This window comes from Phyllopteryx taeniolatus, chromosome 1 (assembly GCF_024500385.1).
Source record: "Phyllopteryx taeniolatus isolate TA_2022b chromosome 1, UOR_Ptae_1.2, whole genome shotgun sequence".
NCBI lineage: Eukaryota > Metazoa > Chordata > Actinopteri > Syngnathiformes > Syngnathidae > Phyllopteryx > Phyllopteryx taeniolatus.
Genome location: NC_084502.1, coordinates 21,564,084 through 21,589,844, shown reverse-complemented (window position 1 = coordinate 21,589,844; position 25,761 = coordinate 21,564,084). Strand labels below are relative to the sequence as shown.

General features: G+C 41.9%; 1 protein-coding gene across 3 annotated transcripts in view; it reads right to left on the bottom strand.

The window, feature by feature from the left end:
* Nucleotides 1–25,761, bottom strand: part of mgll (monoglyceride lipase) — a 40,650-nt gene that overhangs the window by 6,527 nt on the left and 8,362 nt on the right. For 2 of the 3 annotated variants that reach the window (XM_061780695.1, XM_061780705.1), the window contains 5 exons: nucleotides 16,956–17,062; nucleotides 12,064–12,200; nucleotides 5,693–5,803; nucleotides 4,674–4,763; nucleotides 1,693–1,962 (listed from right to left, as the gene is read on the bottom strand). In XM_061780695.1, coding sequence (XP_061636679.1) covers nucleotides 1,693–1,962; nucleotides 4,674–4,763; nucleotides 5,693–5,803; nucleotides 12,064–12,200; nucleotides 16,956–17,062 — 715 coding nt within the window. The remainder of the gene's footprint in view (nucleotides 1–1,692; nucleotides 1,963–4,673; nucleotides 4,764–5,692; nucleotides 5,804–12,063; nucleotides 12,201–16,955; nucleotides 17,063–25,761) is intronic. The other variant, XM_061780685.1, reaches the window with a different exon arrangement.

The window sequence follows — 25,761 nt, the reverse complement described above, 5'->3', positions numbered from 1 at the left end:
GAAGTCATCAAAAACCTAGAGTTTCCTTTTGGAATCGATATTCCCAATGTCAGACATACTATACTTCAAAATACTCCGAGAAATGTGGGCCATTGATTACAGATGAGACTTGACCCCAAGAATGACCCCAAGCTGTTCTGTCAATTGTAGTACCGAGGGAAGTTGCATTTTGGAGTGCAAGCATAGCTAGCTAGCTAACGGCACGCTGGAGTGGTAGAAACGCGCCAAGTAATTACAACTAAGTAACTCGTCTTTGTGCCGGATAACGGATGATGCAAACCAAGGAGATCAAGTTCTTATACAGTAAATTGGGGGAGGAGGGACTCATGCCCAAGCCAAAAGTCCGTCACCATTTTAGCCATGCCCAGAAAATCAGGAAAACTGAAATGGTGAAAAACAACTACAGTATTGCCACAACTGAATAACGTGGAACCTCGATAAAACGGACCCCGATATAACGGGTATTGGATAAAACAGATCGTTGGGACTGAACGTGTCCAAAAATAGTTTCCATTTGTCACTTAAAATGCAGTTGACAAAGTCTGTTAGGTCCAGAATTGTCTGCTGTTGTTTACTGGCACTGTGGAGCAATGCAGGCAGAGAATGGGACTGATGTATTTCTGGGTGACAGATATACATATACAGTTATATATGGCCATGTGACGATGGTTATATCTATTGTCTACTGTACATAGAGCAGAGAGAGAGCGGCATGGCTGCGGCGTTAACGCTGAGGAGAATAAAACAAGTGTTTGGTCTCTGGAACATGCTATTTTTAGTCTTTTTTTTTTTTTTTTTTTGGCAAGCCTTTGGCAACAGATTTTGGCAACAGATTTGTAACTAGGAAGCACACTAATTGCTCACGGCTCATGAAAGCGACTCACCTATGATGAGTACTGTACGTCAACAATGTCACCATGACCAAGTGCAGTGGTTAGTTTGCATAAAATGTGAAACTTTCAAAATTTTCCAAGTTTTTAAAAATATTTATTTACAATAACGTATTGTACTGAGAGTTTTCAGCCACGAAAAAAACCCACAAAACAATAATTTGGTACTGTATAAGTAATATGGGTGCATATGGTTTCAAAAAAACAAAGTGCTTCAATGTAACGGAAAATCGGCTACAGTATATCGGACGGCCCCCCCGCCCCTATTAGTCGGTTCTATTTAGCTTCCACTGTACTATGTAGTTCTCATGTTTTCAACAACTATCTTCAAACAAATATAGTTAGAAACAAATATATGAATTCACTAATATGTGAAAAAGAATTTACTTTTCAAAGGGGGTGAACTGATTTATGGTGAGTGGAACCTCAATAGTCCAACGTACCATTTGGAATTCAACCAAATTCACAACCAATATAGGCCTAAAGTCACAGAAAACTATCGTCATGCATTATTATTATTATTATGAAACATACCGTAACCTCATTTCCAGAGTTAATAATGCTCAGTTTTGGTTGACACCATGGGAGAGCTTTTATTTAAACAATGTTTATAGTTGTGGTTGTAGTTTAGATTGCACTTCATCATTCCTAGTTGTTTAAAATATTTTGCTCCAGTCCTTCTCTGAGTTTTAGCTTGCTGAAAAATATGCAAAAATCTGCTGGCAGAAAATATAGTTTATGATATGTGTTTCTTCCCAAAACACATTTCATCCAATAGACAATAAGCACACATTGTTCCCACCTTTAGTTTCTTGTCTGAGCTGGGAGACTTGTCAAACATCATTTTGGAGCCTTGGATGTCACAGAGCTTGTCAGAGTCACCGTGCAGGAGCAGGAAGGGCCAGCTGATAGACGAGATCTCCCTCTCGATGCGATCCACCGCCCCCATTAGCTGCAGGCCGAACGACACACGCATCCCTCCATGGTAGTTCAGCTCGTCGGCGTCATAAGCCTCAACCTGGAAAGAGGTTGACACGCGATGAGCTCTTATATTTCGCTGCTGCTCTGTCATCTGAAACAGAAATGATTTAGTTCGACACATAATGAGAATGCAGACCTCTGCCAAGGCCTAACAATCTTAATTTGGATTAGCACTGCAGTATACACCTTTAAATGCCTGAACTTGGACACTAATTGTTTGGACACCATTGTTCAGAAAAAAAGAAGCTGTTGACAAATTCTAATCTTTAAACATAACAACTGGAAACACAATGAAAATATCAGGATCCACACAACAATGAAAAGGATTCTTAATGCATACAACCTGCAACAAAAGTTGTGTTTTGTGTAGTATGGTCAACCCACCAGTAAGCTATGACACTACGTGCAGAGGCCACTCCTTGAAGCAGGTATCATGCACAGAGGGATGTCACAGGATTATTTGAATTTAAGTATTATGTTTTTGCTCAAATTAGGGAAGAAGAGAATGACAACATGCAAGGTTTGCAACTCAAAGAAAGAGACACAACAAGTACAATATCTAACTTCATCTGTCTCTATAAAACTCGCAAAAAGGTAAGCTACATTAGCTTCAGTTTAGCTAACCAATAGCTGGTCGAACACTGACTCAGCTTAATGTCGGTTATGCATCCAATTGAGAAAACAATAATGTAATGGCTACGGAGACTAGTTCTTACAGCTAACCAACACAAGTACAGATAGGTCTACTGAGTGCAAAGTGGTTAAAGTGTGACTATGCTGTGGCAGACAAAAGGGCCTATCGCACTGGCGGACACGTCACGGAGACTGCCGAAGCTGATCAGTCACAGTGACTCCAGGTCCCGGGAGACCAAAATATTGCCTGCACTCTCACTAGGAAGATTTTTGGGAGACATCACCAGACAACATGACAACCCGTAAATTGCTGATAAAGGCCTATATAAAGTATATATATTATTTCAATAAATATATAACGTATATTGTGTGTGTGCTTTGCGCGCTCTGCCAAACTCGGGACAGTCCACTCATGAGAAAAATGCTTTAACGTCCATAAAATCCAAAATACTGGGGGACATTGTAAGTGACATTAAGCTTTTTCTCTATATACAGTTAAGTGTATAGGAAAATGTTTTCATATAAATAAAATCCTAAATACTGCGGCGATCATTCTGATATTTTCAGAGGTTGAACTGGTCATAAGTAGAGATGTCCAAATAAATTTTGGTGACAATCGATGGAGGTTTTGTGACATCATAAGTGACATTAAGCTTTTTCTCTATACACAGTTAAGTGTATAGGAAAATGTTTTCATGTCAATAAAATACAAAATATTGGGGCAATCATTCTGATATTTTCAGAGGTTGAAGTGGGCCTAAGTAGACATGTCCTTATAAATTTCTGTGATGATTGGTTGCAGTTTTGTGACAATAAGGTACGTTCAGGTTTTTCTCTATAGTGAGCATATAGAAGAGTCGCCAAAAGCTCTCCAATGAAATCCAACATTTTCTATTTCACCGCGATTCCCTGGTGACACGCTTGTCTCCAGGAGACTCCAGGAAATATCCCAGAGAATATAAGGGAATAAGTCGACATCAGGTCTCCAACTAGTCTCCAGGCCAGTGAGATAGGGGTCTCACTAGGCATGGTAGTGTTAAGATTTACTTTTAATGGGAACAGTGTTGTTTGGTTGATCACCTTTTTTGCCAGTGCATCAAAGTCTGGGTTAGTTTTGTTGTGGAAATTCTCTGAACACATCTGAGGTGTTCATCACTCAGCTGGGATCTGTCGGATGCTTTATTGGTGTTCATCACACTAAAAGTCTGTTCACACACATATGTAGAGCCAAACACCACGGCTGATGTCATATTCCTTCAAAACTGCAATGGTTTCTTAACAAATTAGACATACAGCCTTTGACTGGACTTCAGTTAAAAAGTATTTAGTAGATTAAACACTCGGCACTCACTGTCGACTTTTCTTTTCTTTGGCCCACTCATGGTTGAAGGGTCCCGAGCAGTAGCAGAGTAAAAACAGAATAGCCAAAGTCAAGTCAATGTATCACTGTACCTACTGTGCTACCTGGTGGAAAAACTGGGTATTACAGGACAACCTGGTGGAACCACTCGGCATTACAGGACAAGATCAAATTAATGCAGTCGTGATTTTGATATAATTTGGGCGACTTATCTTTGGCGGGCCGCATGTGGTCCGCGGGCCGTAGTTTGCCGAGGCCAGCCCTACCCCATAGACCAGTCATATGAAGAACATGGGTGATTGTTGTCATTGGTAGGACACAACCAGAACATTCCAGAAATTCCTGCAGATCCTTTAAAATTGCTGTATGGCTCTCGACAGCCTCTTTTTCTTTCAGTCACCATCATGCATGCATGACGCTTGCCTATCTAACTAAGGATTAAGTCTGGGCATGTGTTTTGTTTATTTTTTGTCTTATTATGACACTTATAAAGTAGAAGCAGCACAGTAAGTGTTTTGTTGTTGTGTGTGATTATTTGATAGGGGTTTACGTATTGTGTGTGACCAGAGTCAAAAGAACCAAAGTAGGATAGAGGAGTTGTGTCATGCGAGAAGTAAAAGGACAGTATAATTACAATCCTTTAAAATTGGGTTTGAACAGAAGAGGACACACACACACACACACACACGTACACAACACTTGTACGCAATGATTCCCCATGAGACTTTGTAAATTCTATTGTTTGCAATGTCTGTTCATGTCAGTGCTGAACCAGACAACAATTCATTTGACATCCTGTTATGTCTCACCTGTTTCTTGTCCCGTGAGACCCATTTGGACTCAATGGAGCCCAGAGTCAAATTGGGCAGCATGTGATTCAAAACCTTGGCCAGGAAAACCTGCAGACAAGTGAATAAACAAAGACACAACAAACCCTTGAATGCATTTTAAATACAACTCGAACAGGTCCATGAAAAATGTGAACGTCATACAAACCGGAAGAACATGTTTTGTAGCCTGAGTTGACCTGTTTTTGGCAATTATTTTACAGCATCTGACCAATTAGTAGTTTGCCAAAACCAGCCTGTTAGCACCAATAACCGAATAACTGAATAAGCCTCATGCTAAAAAACTAACAGATACAAATATAGTAGTTCCTGCAAAAACTATAAATAAATAAAATAAACAAGATTGGCAATGAAGAGAAGCCTTTCTACTTTGCAAATGGTAAAGTGTAACATGTACAGATATTTAATTGGAATCCCAGCACCCTCAATCATTGGTCACAAATTCCAAAATAAGTAGGGTTCTTGCAGTTATGAAGCATAAATAAATTCAGAACTTGGCTACCTGTCACCTTGTCAGGTAATCATTCAGTTCTTGTGTTGTCATATTATAATATCTGTAATTTGGAATAATCTATCTGGTACAAATGATTCCAGTAAGAACACAAACAGTAAAAATGTCCTTGGTCTAACCATTACCAGCTCAATTCTCAACATCTGGATCTTGTTCTTGCAAAGAACAAACATCTCTAAAAGAATAAGCATTAAAAACAGGGACTGACAGAGAGTTGAAAGGGGAGTATTTGCTGATGTTTGACCAGGGCAATTTGTGTCTGCTATTATTAAAAAATGAACAGTGATCTTGTTTAGCAGAAGAATAATGCCCAAAAGCTTATTTAACAAAAAAGCATCTGAGCCAAAACCTGCCACAACCACAATGAGTAAAAAATAAATAAATTAAATAAAATAAATAAAATAAATAAAATAAATAAAATAAATAAATCAAAAAAGAACGGAAAAGTAGTATGGATTATAAAATGTACCTTAAACGGTGTGGCTGAATCAGGGTTCATCTGGACCATGGGACCAATCAGAACCACTCCAGTAAATTCAGTAGGCCTCTCACAAGCTGTAAGGATGGATATAGCGCCACCCTGCGTGGAGAAAAATCACAGGTTGGGGGTAGAACCGGTTCAATGGAAAAGGAGCATTTGAGCTTCTTCCACACTCCCCACTTATCAGCCCCAAGGGCTCACAAAGCCTTTTCCACTGCACGGTCCCTCCTTGGCTCAACATGGCTCCAATAACTATTAATGCATTTTCATAGGCAAAACTATGCAATATTTCCAGTGACTGGTTAGTGGGTGACATAAAGCACTGCAGATCGCTGATTGGTTGAGCAGATTCATCTTCACTGCATCATTGAGGATACACAACTAGAGGTAACAAAAACAAACACGCGCTGAGAGCATTACCGTTCTTAGATCCAGTAGTAGGTGCCTGTGCTTCCAGAAATGCAGTCAAATTGGCAACACTTTTATATTTGCTAAATGATTAATACAATTAATTTAGTATTATTCACTGAAACACTCACCTATTTGCATTTTGTGTGCTCTTTCTATAAACTTTATACGTTGGGGAGAAGTTAAGTTTAGCCTGGGTTTTTAGCAGAGGTTAAGCAGAGCTTGTCGCTCCATGTGCATATACACCCTGAAAACCTTTGAACAGCTAATTATCTGTATGCCATTTTTTAAGGGTTGTAAGAAGAAGAGTCTAAAAATATAGAAGTCATAGTTTGTGGTATATTTACAGTGTAAGTACAGTAGAACACCACATACAGTTCGGAACCCGCGGAATCAGCTAGTCGCAGATTTAAAAATTTTTTCTTTGTTTTTTTAGTTTTTTCTATTTTGCTTTGGTGAGGACCAACCTCAAAAACGCTTATTGGCAGCTTATCCCCGCTTATTCCATAATTGTTATATATATATATCTATATATATATAGATATAGATATGGTGGCACGGTGTACGACAGGTTAGAGCGTCTGCCGAACAGTTCTGAGGTCCGGGGTTCAATCCCTGTCCCCGCCTGTGTGGAGTTTGCATGTTCTCCCTGTGCTTGCGTGGGTGTTCTCCGGGCACTCCGGTTTCCTCCCACATCCCAAAAAACATGCATGGTAGGTTAATTGACAACTCTAAATTGCCCGTAGTTGTGAATGTGAGTGCGAATGGTTGTTTGTTTGTATGTGCCCTGCGATTGGCTGGCAACCAGTTCAGGCCTCCTGCCCGATGATAGCTGGGGTAGGCTCCAGCACGCCCGTGAGCCTAGTGAGGAGAAGAGGCTCAAAGAATGGATGGATGGAGCGGCAATAATAGCCAAACTAATCTCTTCTGCCATACTTTCATAGAATTACCTATGACTCTTGCATAAAACAGATTGAAATGAGTACTAAATATATAATCAGAAGGCTTAAACTGAGAGCAAACCTTGTTAAAAACGGAACAAAGACCTTGATTCAAAGAGCGATGCTGAGCGCTTCCACTGTGACAGACAGTAAGGAAGGATTGTCTGTCTTCTAATAGGAGTGGGAAGCAAAGTAGGTGAGAGGTTCTGGTGAGAAGAGCTCTGGGAAAACTACTCAGAGGCCAACAAGACCATAAAACAACCAGGCTTTTGTCTTGAGTGGACGTGAATTTCTATCCTGCTGTTTTTTTTTTTTTAGAGACAATTGAAGCAATGTAAAGGGAAAGAAAGGCCTGACACACCTTCACACTCACGCTGAGATGTAAGCGATGACAGTTGTCTGACAACCATAAGACCCACCAATTGACACTAGTGTGGTTTCTCGGTGCAAACCGGCCTACCAACAAACAAATGCAAAAAGGGTGATAATTGTGTGCCAGTGAATCCTGTTCTTCTGGAGACTAATTGGCTCCAACTTTGTTTATGTGAGCATTCTTTGTCACTTGTGTGAATATTCAACAGACTTTGGTCAGTAACAGGCTTTCTTGCTGAAAAGAGCCACTCAGTAGTTTCCACCCCAAAAAAATCTCACAGGTCTGCTTGCACACAAATCAACACACACACACACACACACACACACACACACACACACACACACAAGCTGTTTGGAGAATCGTCTCACTAGCATCACGGTTCACTTTGGTTCATTTCATTTTCATGTCCCTCCATGTCAGACAAAGTGTGACGCCAACACACACACACAAACACTGATTTATTGGTCAATAAATGAGTGGAATAATTGGAATGGCTGATCACATGTAAAATTGGAGAATGCGGGTGAGGATTTGTGAGAACACAGATGCTCTCTCTGTCAGAATAGTGATGATAAAGGGGTCACATCCACAAGAACATTTTGACCAGAAGAAAAATAAATACAATGTTGTTCTGTTAAAACCAGCTCTTATGTAACTTTTGGCCAACTTTTGAGTGAATGCGAGGCTTTGTAAAGCGCTTTTGGGAAGCGTGAGATGTATATAAAGTGCAATCCATTTGCCATTTCTTCACGCTCGGTCGATCCAATCAGGCGCCTTACTGCATGGCTCTCTCTCTTACCCCCGCCCCCTTTTTGGACTAGCTGTTTCTGCATTAAGAGCCATGGATAACAATGCTACAACATGTATCACTATTATTATCATCAGTACTATTATTATCATCAGTACAAGCAGTAGTCCTGTTCACAGTACAGTTAAATCTGTATTGCCTATCATGAACTGTAAAACTATAACAGTATTGATTCACAGGCTGTAACGTAGTTAAGCATCAAATGTGGTGACACCATGTGGTCTCCAAAGAATGTCATCATATCGGCAGCATTTCTCCAAACGTTCTGTCAAATACACAGGGTTTTTTTTTCATTTTCTCCTCCTTTGTGCGTCATCCTGGCTGCTGATGAAAAGAAATCCACACAAACAATCCAGCACCAGCCCAACCTAATAGCAACAGGATACAGGGTCACAACACTGGGAAGCTAGGAGGCCTGTAAAAACTATGAACTACTATGAACTACAGTGTTCCCTCATTTTTCGCAGATAATGGTTACCAGAACCCCCCGCGAAAGGTGAAAAACCGCAAAGTAGGATTTGCCCCCCCCCTATGAATTTTTGTGGATGTGTATGTGGGTACCAGAATGTTTAAAGTATGTAAACAGTTTTTATACTTTACATATTTGAGAAAGATTACAACAGTACACGTATTTACTTAAATCTTTAATTATAAAACCTTATACAGTAATTAACATTTACTTTGTCCTGATAATATTAGTGTCCAAACTCAGTCTTTTCCCTGCCATCCACAATGCCAATGCCGCTTCCATTTTCACAATTCTCTTATTACGCGGAGTTGCCACACGTTTCGCTTCCTTATTGAAGGTTATCGAAGCAGCTTTGCGGCTGTTTGCTTCCTCCTTCTTTATTTACCGCACTGTAGATTAATTCACGCTATAATGGCGTGCCACAGATGCATAACTTCTGCCCTCTGAGATCAAATCTAAAAGTTTCACTTTTTCGCTGATGGTCATCATCATCTTCCTCTTGGGCGCCCCGGAGGAAGCTTTTGCAGGGTGACAGCGCTTCGGCGGCATTGTAAGGGCTTGCTTAACTAATCAAATCAATTATCGCTTAAACAAAAGTTATTGCGAACACAAAAGCGTGGACGAGACTGGCGAGACACAACAAGGGCATATGCTGGGTGAGACTGCGATGATGCGCAGCCAATCAGCTCACGGGATAGCTCTCATTAATCGATGTCGCGCCGGGAACCAATCACGCGGCTTGTATGAGTGCCCGTACAGTACAGGCCCGTACAAAGACTCTGAGTCAACTCATCTCTTTGTTTGGCATGCAGGGAAACCTTCTCCCGCGCGCATCAACATGAATTATTATTTATTTTTTTGTGAATATCTTGGAAAAACCCGCGAAGCACTGAAGCCGCAAAACGTGAAGCGCGAAGTGGCGAGGGAACACTGTACTATGAATTTGATAGGACTTTGTAAAAGTGATAGGACTTTGTAAAATTCCATATCAGCTCCCTTTCAATTGAATAAAAGGGAAGTGAATTAACACCAGCATAAAGACTCACATGGTGTACATTCTATCATTATTATTATTATTATTATGTTCAACTTAACTTAGCCGTATTGTGGACAAAGGCATGTGTTCTGAATGATCACTCATACATAGGCGACGAAGCTGACTTGAGTTCGGGTTCTTATTGTTGTTGACAGCCAGGACAGATGTCGACCACAAAATTTGCTGCCATTTCACATTCAATCACGTAAAATTATGTGCGGTGACACATTTGTTCCAAAGATTTTGGTCAGTTTCAAATTGTACAAACTTTCAATTCTAAGGTTGCACTGTAAGTGACTTAACCGAGCTACATCCATCCATCCATCTTCTACCGCTTATCTGAGGTCGGGTCACGGTGGCAGTAGCTTTAGCAGGGACGCCCAGACTTCCCTCTCCCCAGCCACTTCATCCAGCTCTTCCGGGGGGGATCCCGAGGCGTTCCCAGGCCAGCCGAAGGACGTAGTCTCTCCAGCATGTCCTGGGTCGTCCCCGGGGTCTCCTCCCGGTGGGACGTGCCCGGAACACCTCACCAGGGAGGCGTCCCGGAGGCATCCGAATCAGATGCCCCAGCCACCCCATCTGGCTCTTCTCGATGTGGAGGAGCAGCGGCTCTACTCTGAGATCCTCCCGGATGACCGAGCTTCTCACCCTATCTCTAAGGGAGAGCCCGGACACCCTGCGGAGGAAACTCATTTCGGCCGCTTGTGTCCGGGATCTTGTTCTTTCGGTCACGACTAACAGAGATACAGTTGCGCTCAAATAAGAATATTAGAGGATTTGGAATCATTTAATTGTGTCGGTTTTAAATAAGCACTGACTATACCAGCACACAAATGTGTCTCACTCCGATGCAGCTTGTGCAGTATCTATTCTTTTGACGACATTATTTATTATTGTACACTATTAAAAGCAATTAAAAATATATATTTTTATGTCTATTATGAAGACTCGAGCACAATATAAAAACCCCAATTCCAATGAGGTTGAGACATTGTGTTATTTAACAAGCAAATATTGACATATTGTTCTCTGTAGATCCATTGTATCCTGCAGAGCTGTCCATCTCTACAGCAAACACCTGTTTTTCTCGTTGAATGTAATATACCAGGGCTCTATAACTTTTGCACTAGTAGCACTGGTGTGAAACGTTTTCAGTTGGTCGCACCAGCACATGATTTGGTCGCACCCTTTTTTGAGGAGGTAAAGCATGACCATGGCATGCGATAGTTTCGTATGAAGATTGACAGTTACTCGAGATATGACATTTGCAAAATATATTACTGTAAATAAGAAGTTTGTCCACCACAAGCAGTGGCAGACAAGATAGGTCAATTAGTTTAAAAAAAAAAAAAAAAAAAAAAAAAAAAAAAGGTTTACTTATATTTGACCATTTGTTGAATTAGAGGGACCAGCAGCCAGTTCTTATAGTGAGGGCTCCTAGAAAACCACTTTATTTTTAGCATTACCACAACCATATGATTGACATACATTTAAAAACGATTGCATAAGTGTATCACCACCATATAAAAGTATCATTTATTAGTCACACATTTTTCAAAACAAACCAATTTACCTATTTAAAGTCCAAAACAGAACATGGATAAATCATTACTACTGCAATTATTGCACTTTATTTTAATAATAGTTTTTTTCCTCCTATGCAATCCTCTTTAAAGGAGTCTACATGGCCTTTTTAACTTCGTACATATCTTTATATGTCTATGCTATAAACAGGGTTGTGACTAAGGTTACTTTAAAGACAGATGGATAGATAAATTTGCTAGTTTCATAAAGTAATTAAAACCTTTGAACAACGAGTGAAATGAAAATGAGAGACAAATCAAATGGGCAATGTTTACAGTTAGCGGTATAGCACCCAACACCCCTCTCCCTCCCCCACGCACGCACACACACACGTAATTTTGAGACGATCATATTCATCATCAGACGATCATCGTCGTCACCAGGGGAAAACACTTTTGGTTTTATTCCAGTGACAATTTTAGCAGCACTGATTATGACAATGTTGTGTGTAAAAAGAAAAGGAGTAGATTGCGGTGGAAAAAGGCGACTTTCAACCATTAAAACAGGCTCGCGCAAGTGCGACAAGTTGACATACAAGCTGAAAAAAGGTTGCAAATGCGACCAATTTGGTCGCAGTCTCGGGCCCTGTATACAATGGGGGAAAACCCCAGTAATAATTAATGCTACTTATGCTGCAGCAAAAAAATAGAGAAAAAAGCCATTTGTATCCCGACTGGACTCACCCACATTGTGTTGTGCCTATTTTAAAATAGTTCTGAAATTGTCTGCATGCCTCATACCATTGAATGACCCACAATGAAGACAGGTAGGCCAGGGTGGCGAGACTTCATCAAGTCGATGTGCTGCAGTGAGTCTCGGATGTACATCTGGAAGTCCTTTATGTTCATTCTGTCTCCTTCACTCTGACCATGGCCAACTGTAGAGGTAAAACAACCAAGTCGGAATAATAATAAGCTATGAAGCATATATAAACAAAAAGGAGGGTTGGAATTTAAAGTATTTCCATAGCTGGATGTCATTTATAAAAAATGAAGTAGACTAAAATGTGAAACAGCGAGGCGGCAGTTGGTCATCTGCAAGAACTTGAACTTTGGCATTGGGGTTTTGGGGGGTGGCAGGTTCAGGGTTTGAGTCCCCTACTGTAAAAATGCTCTTGTGCGGGGCACCCCACCTCCTAAAGTGTCACTGGTGAGCTGAAGCCTATCCCAGCTGAGTTTGAGGCAAGCGGCGCGGGGTACACCCTGTACTGGTTGCCACTCAATTGATATGGAAAATTAAAAAGAAATCTAATTAACTTATGAAGGAAAACTGCAATATAGGTGGAGGAGTTAAACATACCATATTTCCTCAACTATTTACAGTAGTGAGTAGTTATTTGTTCATCTGCAGAGTTTACCAGGCATTTATTAGGGAAGTGCATTTATAAAGAATTTTTTTTTTGGTAATATTAAGTGAGATTATATTTTCAAAATAGTTTTTCCACAAATCTTGATACTTGTAACGTATAGTGATTCACTAAAGGGTAGATCTCCAGGCCTTAAAAAAAAATATATATATATATATACTAATCAGTTGTGTCTATGTCTCTAACTGAATAAATTCACTCAAAATGCTTCCTGTCCAACTCCTTGCCAACTTTGGTCTTTGTAAACATAATTCGAGGTGAGGTGTTCACTAAAACGGACAATGCAGCCTGTGATTCATTCATTCACGTCATGGAAATATGCAAGATCATTCGCATGAGCTAAGGAGGCAGATGCATATGAAGCAAAAGCTGGGAGGTGCTGTGGGTTGCCATGGCAACCATTGATCCAGTAACACCAATGACGCCCTCTAAGCATTCACATCACATGCTTGTGACACCATCATCTTGTGCGGTTTAAAGGTGTGTGAATGAATAAATTGCCAGACATGGATGCCTTCAATACTCACATAAATACTTGCCTATCACCAATCATTTCCGAGTTGGTGGAGGGATAACCGACTCAAGATAGCTAAAAATCATTTCCTGTTTGCATATTTCTGTTAAAATGTGTTTGTTTGTTTGTTTGTTTTAGTTTGGAGCCTGTTAAACAACCACCATACATGTTCGGTGTCAGGGCTGCTGTTTCAGCACTGTAAGTCCAGCCCTCGTGTGTGTGTGTGTGTGTGGGTGTGTGTGGGTGTGTCGTGAGTGTTTTGCAGGGTTGACATGTTGGAATCTAGCAGCTGCACCTTATCATCCTAATTACGCCTGACTGCTCTTAAGACGCTGTGGGACTCCAACTCGTCGCCAGACTATCAACGCTCTACGTGGAGTTCGTAGGCTAGCCACCTTGCATATCTTTTGCTTCCCGAAGACCTCGTAAATTTATCTCTACCTCATTCTTGTTCTTCGTCCCCAGTCTGCCATCTGCCCTTGCTCCCTGCAAACCAGTGCTCACCTCTTCCGGCGCACCGACAACCCGGACTCCTACCCTGCCAGACCGGTCCTCGTTGGAACCCTGCCAATTCCGGATTTAGTTCTCAGAGTTCCTTTGTTTGCTTCCAAGCTGCAATAAACCTTTGTTCACAAACTCACTTCACTGTCCTCCCTGCATCTGGGTCCAACTTGCTACCTGAATCCTGACATTCGGAGGCTGTAAATAAATGAGGGTAGCCCCCAGTCTGCTAATAAATAAGTGAATTATATTGTACTGACTGTGCTGTCTGTTAATATGAGACTAAGCGATTAAAAATAAGTGTCAGTGGACACTTGTTCCACTTCACTCTAACTTATTTACTTCTTTATAAAAAAAAAAAAAAAAAAAAAAAAAAAAAAAAAAAAAAGGTCTTGACGTGACTATAACAGCTTCAACTCTTCTGGCAAGTCTGTGTTAGGAGTGTGTTTATGGGAACCTTTGACCATTCTTCCAGAAGCAGCACGTTTTTGAGGTCTCAAACTGATGTTGGACGGTTGGATGAGAAGGCCTGGCTCTCAGTCTCCACTGTAATTCATTCCAAAGGTGTTGTATTGGGTTGAGGTAAGGACTCTGTGCCGGCCAGTCAAGTTCATCCACACCAGACTCTTATCCATGTCTTTATGGACCTTGGTTTGTGCACTGGTCCGCAGTCATTTTGGAAGAGGGAGGGGCCAGCTCCAATTTGTTCCCACAAAGTTGGGAGAATTGTCCAAATTCTCTTTAGCCCTCTAAAGCATTCAATTGTTCCCACAAAGTTGGGAGAATTGTCCAAAATCTCCTTAGCCCTCTAAAGCATTCAGAGTAAATTTCACTGGTACTAAGAGGCCAGCTCCTTCCTCCTTTCAGCTCCTGAAAAACAACTCCATACCATAATTCCCCCTCCACCAAACTTTACACTTGGCACAATACAGTCAGACAAGTACCGTTCTCCAGGCAACCGCCAAACTCAGACTCATCCATCAGATAACCAGATGGAGAAGCGTGATTCGTCATTCCAGAGACCGCATCTCCATTGCTCTAGGGTCCAGTGACGGCGTTTTACACCACTGCGTCCAACGCTTTACATTTCACTTGGTGATGTATGGCTTGGATGCAGCTGCTCAGCCATGGAAACCCATTTCATGAAGCTCTCTGTGCACTGTTCTTGAGCTAATCTGAAAGCCACATTAAGTCTGGAGGTCTGGAGCGATTGACTCGGCAGAAGGTTGCTGACCTCTTCGCATAATGCACCTCAGCATCCGCTGACCCCGTCCCGCCAATTTACGTGGCCTATCACTTCGCGGTTGAGATGCTGTCGTTCTCAAACGCTTCCACGTTCTTAAAATGCAGCTGACAGTCGACTGTGGAATATTTAGTGAGTGAGGAAATTTCACGACTGGACTTGTTGCACAGGTGACATCCTATTCACAGTTCCACGCTGGAATTCACTAAGCTCCTGAGAGCGACCCATTCTTTCACAAATGTTTGCAAAAACAGTCTGCATGACTATGTGCTTGATTTTATACACCTGTGGTCATGGAAGTAATTGGAACACTTGATTCCGATCATTTGAATGGGTGAGCGAATACGAAAATGTACTTTTAACTTTTAGGTAACGTACTAATTCATTTCTGGTTTCAGACGGCGTGCAGTATTTTCTCTCCAGACACTTATTAATTTGCTTTCTACAGTATTTTGCTGTTCAAAGTTGGTTACTCTCCACTATAAAACGCGGTTCCATCCAGACCTATGTGACAAGTGTAATGTATCAGCCAATTATTTTAGTTTGGTAACTGGCTATTACATGTGATGATAGCTTAACAAATAGCATGGCTTCTTCACCTTTCTCTTGTTAATAAGTCCTCGTACTCCCTTTGATAACGATACTTGTTGTGAAGAGCACCCTTTCATTTCTGCCGCTGCTCATAGTACTTGTTCGTTTTGCCCGATGTTATAAATGTATTCAGTGATAACAGAGTAAAGTTACATGCTTACCCATTTTACTATTTTTCACTGCTAACTCAGTGTCCGGTGGCGATGGTTTGTTTACAACAGCTGCTGCTACTAAAGTGAACTGATCAAGGTAAGCAGCCAGCACCCCCTGTCTTTCCCATGTTTTTTCCTGGCTTTCGCTTGTCACTTGTGAGGAAAGATAGTCGGCACTGCATTGGATTTAAGCCGTCGTTTATACCCAGACACACCGGTGAGCTCTCTCATGAGCTGGGGGCGATCAAAGGCTTCGAACAATCGCAGATCTTTCGGCAGCTCAACTCTTCCGGCCACATCCTCCCACCGTTTCCTCAACTACTCCGCTCCGCAGAAAGTAGCAACGTAACAATTTTACAACAGCCATTCTATGTCATCATTCCCAGAATTCTTAGCGCACGCTAAACATGGCGGCGACAGTGCATCAAATTATGGTCTAAACAATTGTTTTTTTTAACTTATGGGGATAATTTATAAATATATACCACTGTATTTCAGTAGCAGAGGTCAGTAGTTGTACAATTAAATGTATGTCATTTCAATCGGAGTTTACTTTAAGTGCTAACATGCTAAGATGTTAAACATGCTACTAAGCTAACAATTACCCACTGTCGGCAGATACTCTCAGAATTACCATTACCTTAAATCCCAGCCTATACTCTAACAGATGCTTTGTCCTAAAGAGTCGCCAGTTGCATCAACCACCTCAACAGATAAACAACTCTCCCCCAAAAAAACACTCCTCCACTCCAAACAGGGAGTAACTCAGATCATATACAGAGATGCTATCACACATACATTAACGAGTCAACTTCTGAGTCATGCAATTGGAACTCTGCATGCAAGCAGTCTCTCGGACGGATCAAAGTGTGGAGACAAGGGCATGTTGCGAAAAAAGTGCCTGAGCAGCATTAAAGATGATCTGATGATATATTATGAAAGACGCTGTCTCTTAAGTGTTTTCCAGTAGACTCTCACAATTATGATTCCTTCATTATTTCCTAATACAAATTTAATGCCTGCCACTAATTTGCAAGGATGTTTTCATTGTCGCTTGTTACCGAGCAGGATGAAGCAAAAACTACAAAAACATCTATAAAACAATGTTTTATACAAAAGAAAAATATGTGAATCAGCCATGGAGATAGGAAGGAACTGTGTTTTCTCAGAATGTCTGCACATGTCACGGCAAGTGTGAGCTGAGAGTGCAGTAGGTGTAAATGTATGCAAGAATGAAGAGAACAAAGCTGTGAGTGATGGCTCACCATGGTCATGCGCAAAGACCAGCAGGGACAGCTCCTTCAGTCTCTGTGCAATCTCATCGTATGGCCCACAGTGCTCCCCGGCCCCGTGAGCGATGAACACCAGTGCCCTGGAAAGGGAGATTCATGTCAACTGTTGCATTCATAATGACAGGCTACTACACAGTCTTCTGTATTGGTGTGTTATACTTGCATCTAGAAGTACATCTTAAAAGAAAGAGGATCTTTTTTATGTCGTTGTTGTCAGTTAAACAAAAATGATGGCTTTAAATTATATAAAAAATTGGCAAAAATGTTTTGGTTTTTTTCTTCCTGTGCTTCTGTCTTCCAGCTTTCTCCCACATTCTAAAAACATGCATGTTAGGTTTAATGAAGACGAACTTGGACAAAGGTGTTAATGTGAGTGTGAATGATTGTTTGTCAAAATGTGCCCAGCAATTGGCTGGTGACCAGTCCAGGGTGTACCCCACCTTTGGCCTAAATTCATTTGGGATAAACTCCCAATCACCTGTGACCCCAATGAGGACAAACGGTATAAAAATGGCTGGATGGCGAATACAATACAAAACAGTGCAATGGTGCTGATCCCATTACTACTTAACATTTGAAGTAAGCCATTTGTAAAATAGTCCCTTGTCTTGCCCTGAATTCTTTGTTTAAAAAAAAAAAAAAAAAAAAAAACATGACATTTTACCTGGCACCAGCTGCACCATGATAGCAGTGAAGCTTGTGCCTGTCATTAAAGACAAGACTGATAAAATGAAAAGCCATGACAACTGTCAATCGATTGCCCTGGCCAGTATGGTGTTGGAGAGCATTTTGACTCGGAAATGTACATTGTTATTAATAATAATCATGTTTTATACAGTAAATTTCTCCAAGGCCTTTGACATAATCAATTACAACAAACTACAAAGTATGTAGTTAGGATTTTAGCATTTTGGTATGCTTACAAGTGTACACAAGTTAAATGGGGTAGCTCTGCTTCAGCTCATTTTAATGTGGGTAACAGCCTATGTCAGGGTGGGAGGCCTTTGCCTTTTTTGTTCAATGTTTACATGGATGACTTGTCTAACCGACTAAATAGCACTGGTTGTGTGATAGGGGAGACTGTTATTGTCATCTCGTTCGTGTATGCGGATGACTTGGTGATGCTCTGCCCATAGAGCGCTGGGTAACAAGCATTAACGACATGCTCTCTGTATCCAAAATGACATCCAATACAACGCCAAGAAAGGTAACATCATGATTGTACACTCTTAAGATAATCAGAAAATGGTTTTCCCTATAATGATCACACGACCTAGAATTACAATGGAATGTGTGAATGCATCATGAGCGTGCCACATTTTGCCAAATGGACTTTTTGGGCATTCCTTAATGAAAAACTGCTTCAGCTCCTTCAAGTTTAATTAATGGCTTGCAGTCTGACCACAGATTCTCTTTTAGATAGAGGTCTGGACTTTGACTACGCCATCTCAAAACATTGTTTCTCCTTAAGCCAATCAAGCGTTGCTTGTGATGATAGGTGATTATTATCATTATTATATACGGGTAATAGAACAGACTAGAATAGAATAGAAGAGTTTTAGGGAGGTCTTCCGCTCCTGTCAGTGCATGCCAGACAGCAGAGAATCAGTGAAACACCCCAGTGTCGTTTCACTCAAAAACAAAAGACAAGCGCTAAGAAGCCATGTGGAGTGTCAGTCAGTGATGAACTGAAAAGCATTCAACGGTTGCTGCTCATCATCCAACACATCACTCTGACTTCATTCACTGCTCCTCCTCCTTGCTTGTGTGTGTGTGTGTGTTTGTGTGTGCGCGCGCATATATAACAGTATGAGTGAATAGCAGCCTTTGTTTTGACATAATAGATTTGAAACAAACTGAGGGCCATCTGGGGATTAATGGGGCTAATCTGGTTTGACTGTAAAGACAGCTATACAGTGAACAGACAACATCACATACACTACTGAAAACAGAATGTCACATGACGCTCTTATTTGCCTCGTTGGACTAAAATTAACTCGATCACCAACCTCATTTCTGGCTTTCACTCTCTCTTGGTACCTTTAGTTTCTAGAGTGGTCATAAATAACATGAAGATAGTGGAAGTAATGACATTGCCAGAAACATCAATCGTCATTTTTTACAGCTTGTCCTGTTCTGGGTCGCAGGGAAATTGGAGTCTATCAGAACGGACTGCGCACTGGATGGGACGCCTGTCAATCGCAGTATACACCTACAAAAACTGAGTGAGAATCAGTCCACGCAGGCAATTGGCTGTGTCTACCACTACAATATCAGTGACCTAAAAATAATACAGTATTCCTAAATTATGGTGACAGCATTCCTCTTTTTTTAGACATATGATTCTGAATGGAGATTAGTGATATCCAAAGCACTCGCACCATCGACAAAAAGTGCCACAAAAAAAAAAAAAACAATGTTAAGATGAAGCTGTCATCTAGGAAGAAATGCAGACCAATACCGATATTGTGTATAACTGATTGTTGAGTCATTGCTTGGGGCAATGCTCATTTTGTTGTTTTTCACAATATTTCTAGTCAAAAATCTTTTTTTCTGATTAAAACAAGCTAACAACAACAAATTAGTGCCTCAGTGAAATCAAGTCAAATTCCCATGAGGCTTTCCATTTCTCTGTTGTCCATTTTCCATTGCTGTCTTTCATGGACAATGAAGCTTCACTGGTCTCCCACCTATAAAAAGCCTTGTTAAAACATTGAGAGGGGGGGATTACCCACAGTTCTCCCCTTTATCCAATGCTAGTCCAAACAAGCACAGAGTGCAGCCTAATTCCTTGCATGTGCTGCTGCCTGAAGATGATTTTCATCAACAAGCACAAAATGCAGCCTGAAAGAGAATATTAAACAACGGTTCTAAGGCACCCAGATAATAAATCACACTTTGAATAAAACATAAGTGTGTGAAGAAAAATATTGACATTCCACACTGCTATTACCACAAACCCTTCACAGTCGAATTCCACTGAGGTCCGATAAATCAGATTAAGACCACCATTTTGGAGGAAATTAAGGCTCCACATTGCACAAAACGTCTTCTCATGACATTTAAGCACATTAGTTCGGTGAGCATCAAAGGGGATTTGAGGCTAATTAGATGGATGACGGCATGCGAAATGTCAGCATACCCTCGAGAGAGCTCAGGTTTAAAGGAGGTTTAAAGGATGTACTGAACTTTTTGTGCACATTAAGAGAAGACAAATGTGAGAGAAGAAGAATGTACACCGTAAGGGGTACTTACATTTAAAGCAGTATCAACCTAGCATCACCGTATGCATCGTCACTTCTTTTTGCAATTGAGAGTAGTTAATTTTTGCAACTACAGTATATGACTGTTAAGAATATATAACGGATAATGGATTGTGTTTCGACACAATGATTCAATTGAATAAGTAGGGTTTTGTACATCATTAAAAGGAGATAATATTGCACCACAAGAGAGGGCTGCCCACCAAAACTCATGAACCGGGGAAGGAGGGCATGAATCAGAGAGGTAGCACAGAGATCATTGGTAACACTGGAGGAGAGTTCCACAGAAGAGGCTGGAGTATCTGTTCATTGGACCACAATAAGCCCTGCACTCCAAAGAGCTAGGCTTTATGGAAGAGTGGCCAGAAGACAGACATTACTTTCAGCTAAAAACCAGAAGGCATGTTTTGAGTTTGAAAATGAAAGGTGGGAGACTCACAAAATGCATAGAGGAAGGGAGGGAAAGATGATTGGTGTTAAATACAGCGATATTCTTGAGAAAAATTCATACGTCTCTAAGTGACCGTCGAACTTAAAGGAGCTGGAGCAGTTTTCCCTTGAGGGATGCGCAAAAACCATAAAGACAGACAAAAACAATAATCGGGATGGAGTTGGAACTTCTTTATCTTGTGGTTCCTGCATTCTTCACGACCTGCACTTTACACACAGGGAGTCAATCCAGGTGTATTTTTCTTTTTAATTGTGCTTGTGTATCCAGTCTCAAAGTGTAACACTACCAGCAGGAAACACCAACTCAAAACAGGGAAGGAAGTCAAGCCACACGCCATCAGTCTACAGCTGCGTATATGCAGTGACCCATTTACACAGCATGCGTGTCAGTTACGAAGAAGCCGAGGTGCCGTGACCTCGACGTACACGTACGACTTGATAGCACTCTGTGCAGGTTCAGAGCCTCAGTTGGACATCTGTTCGAGGGTCTGTCAATCATTGTTGAGGGCCCTCCCCTGCAGCCTAAAACCTTTCACCCACTTCCTAGTTCTAGTGAAAGGGGTCTTTGAGAAGCTTGTAACCTTTGACCCCATCTCATTCAACCAGTCTATGTATGTTTTGGTTAATATATATATGAGAGTGAGAGAGATCCAACATGTTAAGATATATGTTTATCATGCAGCTAACTAACTAACTAATTGGAGCTTTTGGAAATAAAATGGAAGCCGTAACAGCCATAAGAGAATTGCACTTCACTCACCATAAACTGTACATCTCATTGATATAATTTATAAGAAACACAGTTTAGCCAAATGACCTAAAAATTCAAATACCTTTCAAAGGAGATGAAAATTGAGGTGTGACACGAGAGACGTGCTTTGTGTTAACCATGTTATTAGCAAAGTGTATGTGCCTCCTCCTGCCACACCTTGTTTGTCACCACAATCCTTGAGGACCATTGACACACCACACACGTCAATGTTTGACCTAAATACACTTTGTTTGCATTCCTACAGGACAAAATATGCGTTTTTTTAACTACCCCCCATTTAGGTACCAATAGCCTGGCATATATTGACATCTTGTCATTTAACCGTACATATGTGACGTTTCATTCATTAGACACGTGTTCTGGAATCAGATTGACACTTAGGATGAAATTCAAGCACATTATTGTTAGAGAGAGCCATTAATTAGCATCCTGGTTGGATTCCCTTACAGTTTGGAACTCATTTAACAGCAGATGGTGATCTAAAATTAAGCCCAGTTACCACTTACAGCACATCCCATTACTCCTTTTGTGCTGGTGATAATAATAAAATGTCCCAGATGAAGACAAAACCGGGGGTTGGGGCATGAGGGGCGGGGGGTGGCATTGCTATCCTTTAAAGTGCAGATGAGATGGCTTCCTAAAAAACTGAGCAATATATAGTTTTAAAAAATAATAAATCACATGATATCAGACGCCTGGCTATTCATTCGTCAGGTCTGATGATAACTAAACCACCGTCTGGGCATTGAAAAAGCCACCTCAAAATGCAGCTGCCATGTTGTGACATCAGCAGTTGAATGCTTTCACCAGGGGGAGCGGTGGCCGTCGCTTGTATAAAAAAGCATGGACAAACGCGAGGAAGACTGTGCCAGTGACTTCAGCAACGAAATAAGCGATATTTCTGTTGAAATCGAAACAGAACGTGGTACTGACAGCAATGATGATAATAATGTGTTATGTCCCCACCGGTTTGAGCCATACGAGACTGATGACACTAGTGAAGGTGCAGTTGAAGTTGTTGGAAACAGCGACTAGTCTGATGGCGAGGTATCGGCCGGTTAAAAAACACTGACTGGTGTGTGGACGAGTATGTTCTGATGGCTACATGAAATTACTTACTCTTCGGTTGTCTTTGTTGAAATTATTATAATTCAAAGAATGATTTGAGAAGACGTGATCATGGTTTTTATCTTTTTTTTTTTAGGTGCTCGTGTGCAAACTGACAACCAATGCCACTCTTTGCTATGAACACGCACAAACACATACACACATGTTCACAACTAGCATCTGTGGCCTAGTGTATAATACAAGCAGGTTGCATGAGTACATAAGAATGCAGCCTATAATATCAATACCCAATTTCATTGATGTTCTAGGTAAATAGTTCAACGTGGGTCCAAAGTGGCAATTCAATTCAATGCTTCATATTCTTGTTATACGTTTGGTGAGACTCCAAATGACCAGGATTCAAATTTGAGTCACCCTGTGCCTTTCGAGTTTTGCTGCAGCCATTCTAGTACACTTTGAAGCTCCCGTATCTGTGCTGGCACTAGCTTTACATTCCCACTGTCGCTTGAAAAGTCGCTTGGAGTCCAGGTACCGTTTTGACGCAGTCCTGAGTGAAATGTGCACTGCATAGCACCTAGTAGTAGGCTATTGGAGAAAGATGATATTGAGGGGTTGTGGGCTCCCACTTGTCTTGCGTTCTCTGGACTTGTCCACTCCCGCTTAAATTGGGGGTCCTTTGAGAATTTAAACAGGCTAACGCTCTCTCCAGCCACGCTGGAAAATCCTGAAGCCGCACAAAGCTTCAGCATCTTAACTTGTCTGGAATACAACTAATCCCTTTGCTGAACTACTACTGCATGAGCTCGTAAACAAAGCAACTTCCTGACTAACAAGCGTCAAACCGGAATGGGCAACTTCATCGTTTAAGGCGGCAGATTTGAAACCGAAAAAGTGACAAACGTTTGACTAATTAATTCAAGGTTTGTTTGATGACTTTGGTCATTTATTTCTCAAAATAGGCACATGTTTTGTTCATGACAGAAATACGTACTTCAGCCGATACTTCTCATCTTCCCTTTCAGGATATTGTTGCTTTTGTCCGCATCTCTGCAGATGCTGCACCGATCCCCCTGTCGATCTCCCGTTCCATTCTTCCCTCACTCGTGATCAAGACCCCATGATACTTGAAGTCCCCCACTTGGGGCAGGATCTCATCCCTGACCTGGAGAGGGCAGGTGGTCTCAGTTTGGAGGTGCTGATTTTCACCCCAACCGCTTCACACTTGGCTGCAAACCGCTTCAGTGAGAGTTGGCGATCATGGGTTGATGAAGCCAACAGAACCACATAATCTGCAAAAAGCACAGATGCAGGACTGAGGCTATCAAATCTGACCCCCTCTACGCTTTGCCTGCGCCAAGAAATTCTGTCCATAAAAATTATGAACAGATTCGGTGACAAAGGAACGTGAGCAAAGTTTAGTCGGAGGTGGGAGTTGAAACTTCTTCGGACAGGAGATTCTGCCAGCAGACCTTCACAATACGTTTGGGCCTGCCAAGTCGTACCGGAATCTTCCCCCACCATTGGAGCCAAAACACCACTAGGTGGTGATCAGGTGACAGCTCCACCCCTCTCTTCACCAGTGTGTCCAAGACATGCGGCTGCCAGCCCGATGACACGACCACAGAGTCGATCGTCGAACTGCGGCCTAGGCTGTCCTGGTGCCAAGTGCACATATGGACACCCCTATGCTTGAACATAGTGTTTGTTTTGGACAATCCGTGGTGAGCACAGAAGTCCAATAACAAAACTCCGCTCGGGTTATGATCAGGGGGGGGCCTCCCTGTTCCTCCCAGTCATGCCCCTCCAGGTCTCACTTTCATTGCCCACATGAGAATTGAAGACCCCCAGCAGAACGATGGAGTCCCCAGTGGGAGCGCTCTCCAGCACCCCTTCCAAGGACTCCAAAAAGGGTGGGTAGTCTGAACTGTTGTTTGGTGCATAGGCACAAACACCCGTCCACCCACCCGAAGGCAGAGGGAGGCTACCCTCTCATCCACCAGGGTGAACCCCAATGTACAGACACCGAGCCGGGGGGCAATAAGTATACCCACACCTGCTCGGCGCCTCTCACCGTGGGCAACTCCAGAGTGGAAGAGTCCAATCCCTCTCAAGAGGACTGGTACCAGAGCCCAAGCCGTGTGTGGAGGTGAGTTCGACGATATCTAGTCGGAAATTCTCGACCTCACACAACGGCTCGGGCTCCTTCCCTGCCAGAGAAGTGACGTTCCACTTCCCAACAGCCAGCTTCTGTAGCCATTCACCAAGGTCCCTGCCTTCGGCCACCGCCCAGCTCACAATGCACCCGACCCCTATGGCGTCTCCCACAAGTGGTGAGCCCATAGGAAGGGGGACCCCGTTACCCTTTCAGGCTGTGCCCGCCCGGGTCCCATGGGTGCAGATCCGGCCACCAGGCGCTCACTTTCGAGCCCCACGTCCTGGCCTGGCTCCAGAGGGGGGCCCTGGTGAACCGCGTCCGGCCAAGGGAAAACGTGATTCCATCAATTTAGTCATCATAGGGGGTCTTTTAGCCATGCTTTGTCTGGTCCCTCACCTAGGACCTGTTTGACATGGGTGACCCTGCAAGGCGCATAAAGCCCCAGACAACTTAGCTCCTAGGATCAATGGAGCACACAAACCCCTCCACCACAATAAGGTGATGGCTCAAGGAGGGGTTGATTTAATTTGGTATTTCAATTCATGTAAACCGCTTTGTGTTGCATTTTTTTTTGTATGAAAAGTGCTTACAAATTCAGCTTGATTTTTCATTTATTTTGGTGTTTCAGCTTCCGGTTTTCGGCCTTGGGCCCCAGAGTTTCGGTTTTCTGTTTCGGTCAAGAATTTCCATTTTGATGGATCACTTATGTTAAATTAAATTTCTCACTAATGTTAAATTATATTTCACATCTTCATTACCAGAATTTACAAGCTATGGTTAATAGGTTTTATGAGACAGCAGCCGTCACATGTGCAAGTCCTTCTCCACTTTGTTAAAGACTTGTAAAGCAAATATGTCTTGTAAATTTGACACATCACAGAAGTGTTGTGAACAACCCTGCCAAATTTGAATGATAAAAAGATATAAAAAAATTACAAGTATTAATATGAGGCTTCAAAATGGTGAAAAATCAAACCGTTGTCTCCGCTCTGAAACACTATGCACGTGTCCGCCGAGTGCTTGAAACCACACCATGCTCAACTGTTAACTGTCAATCAAATACCACTACTG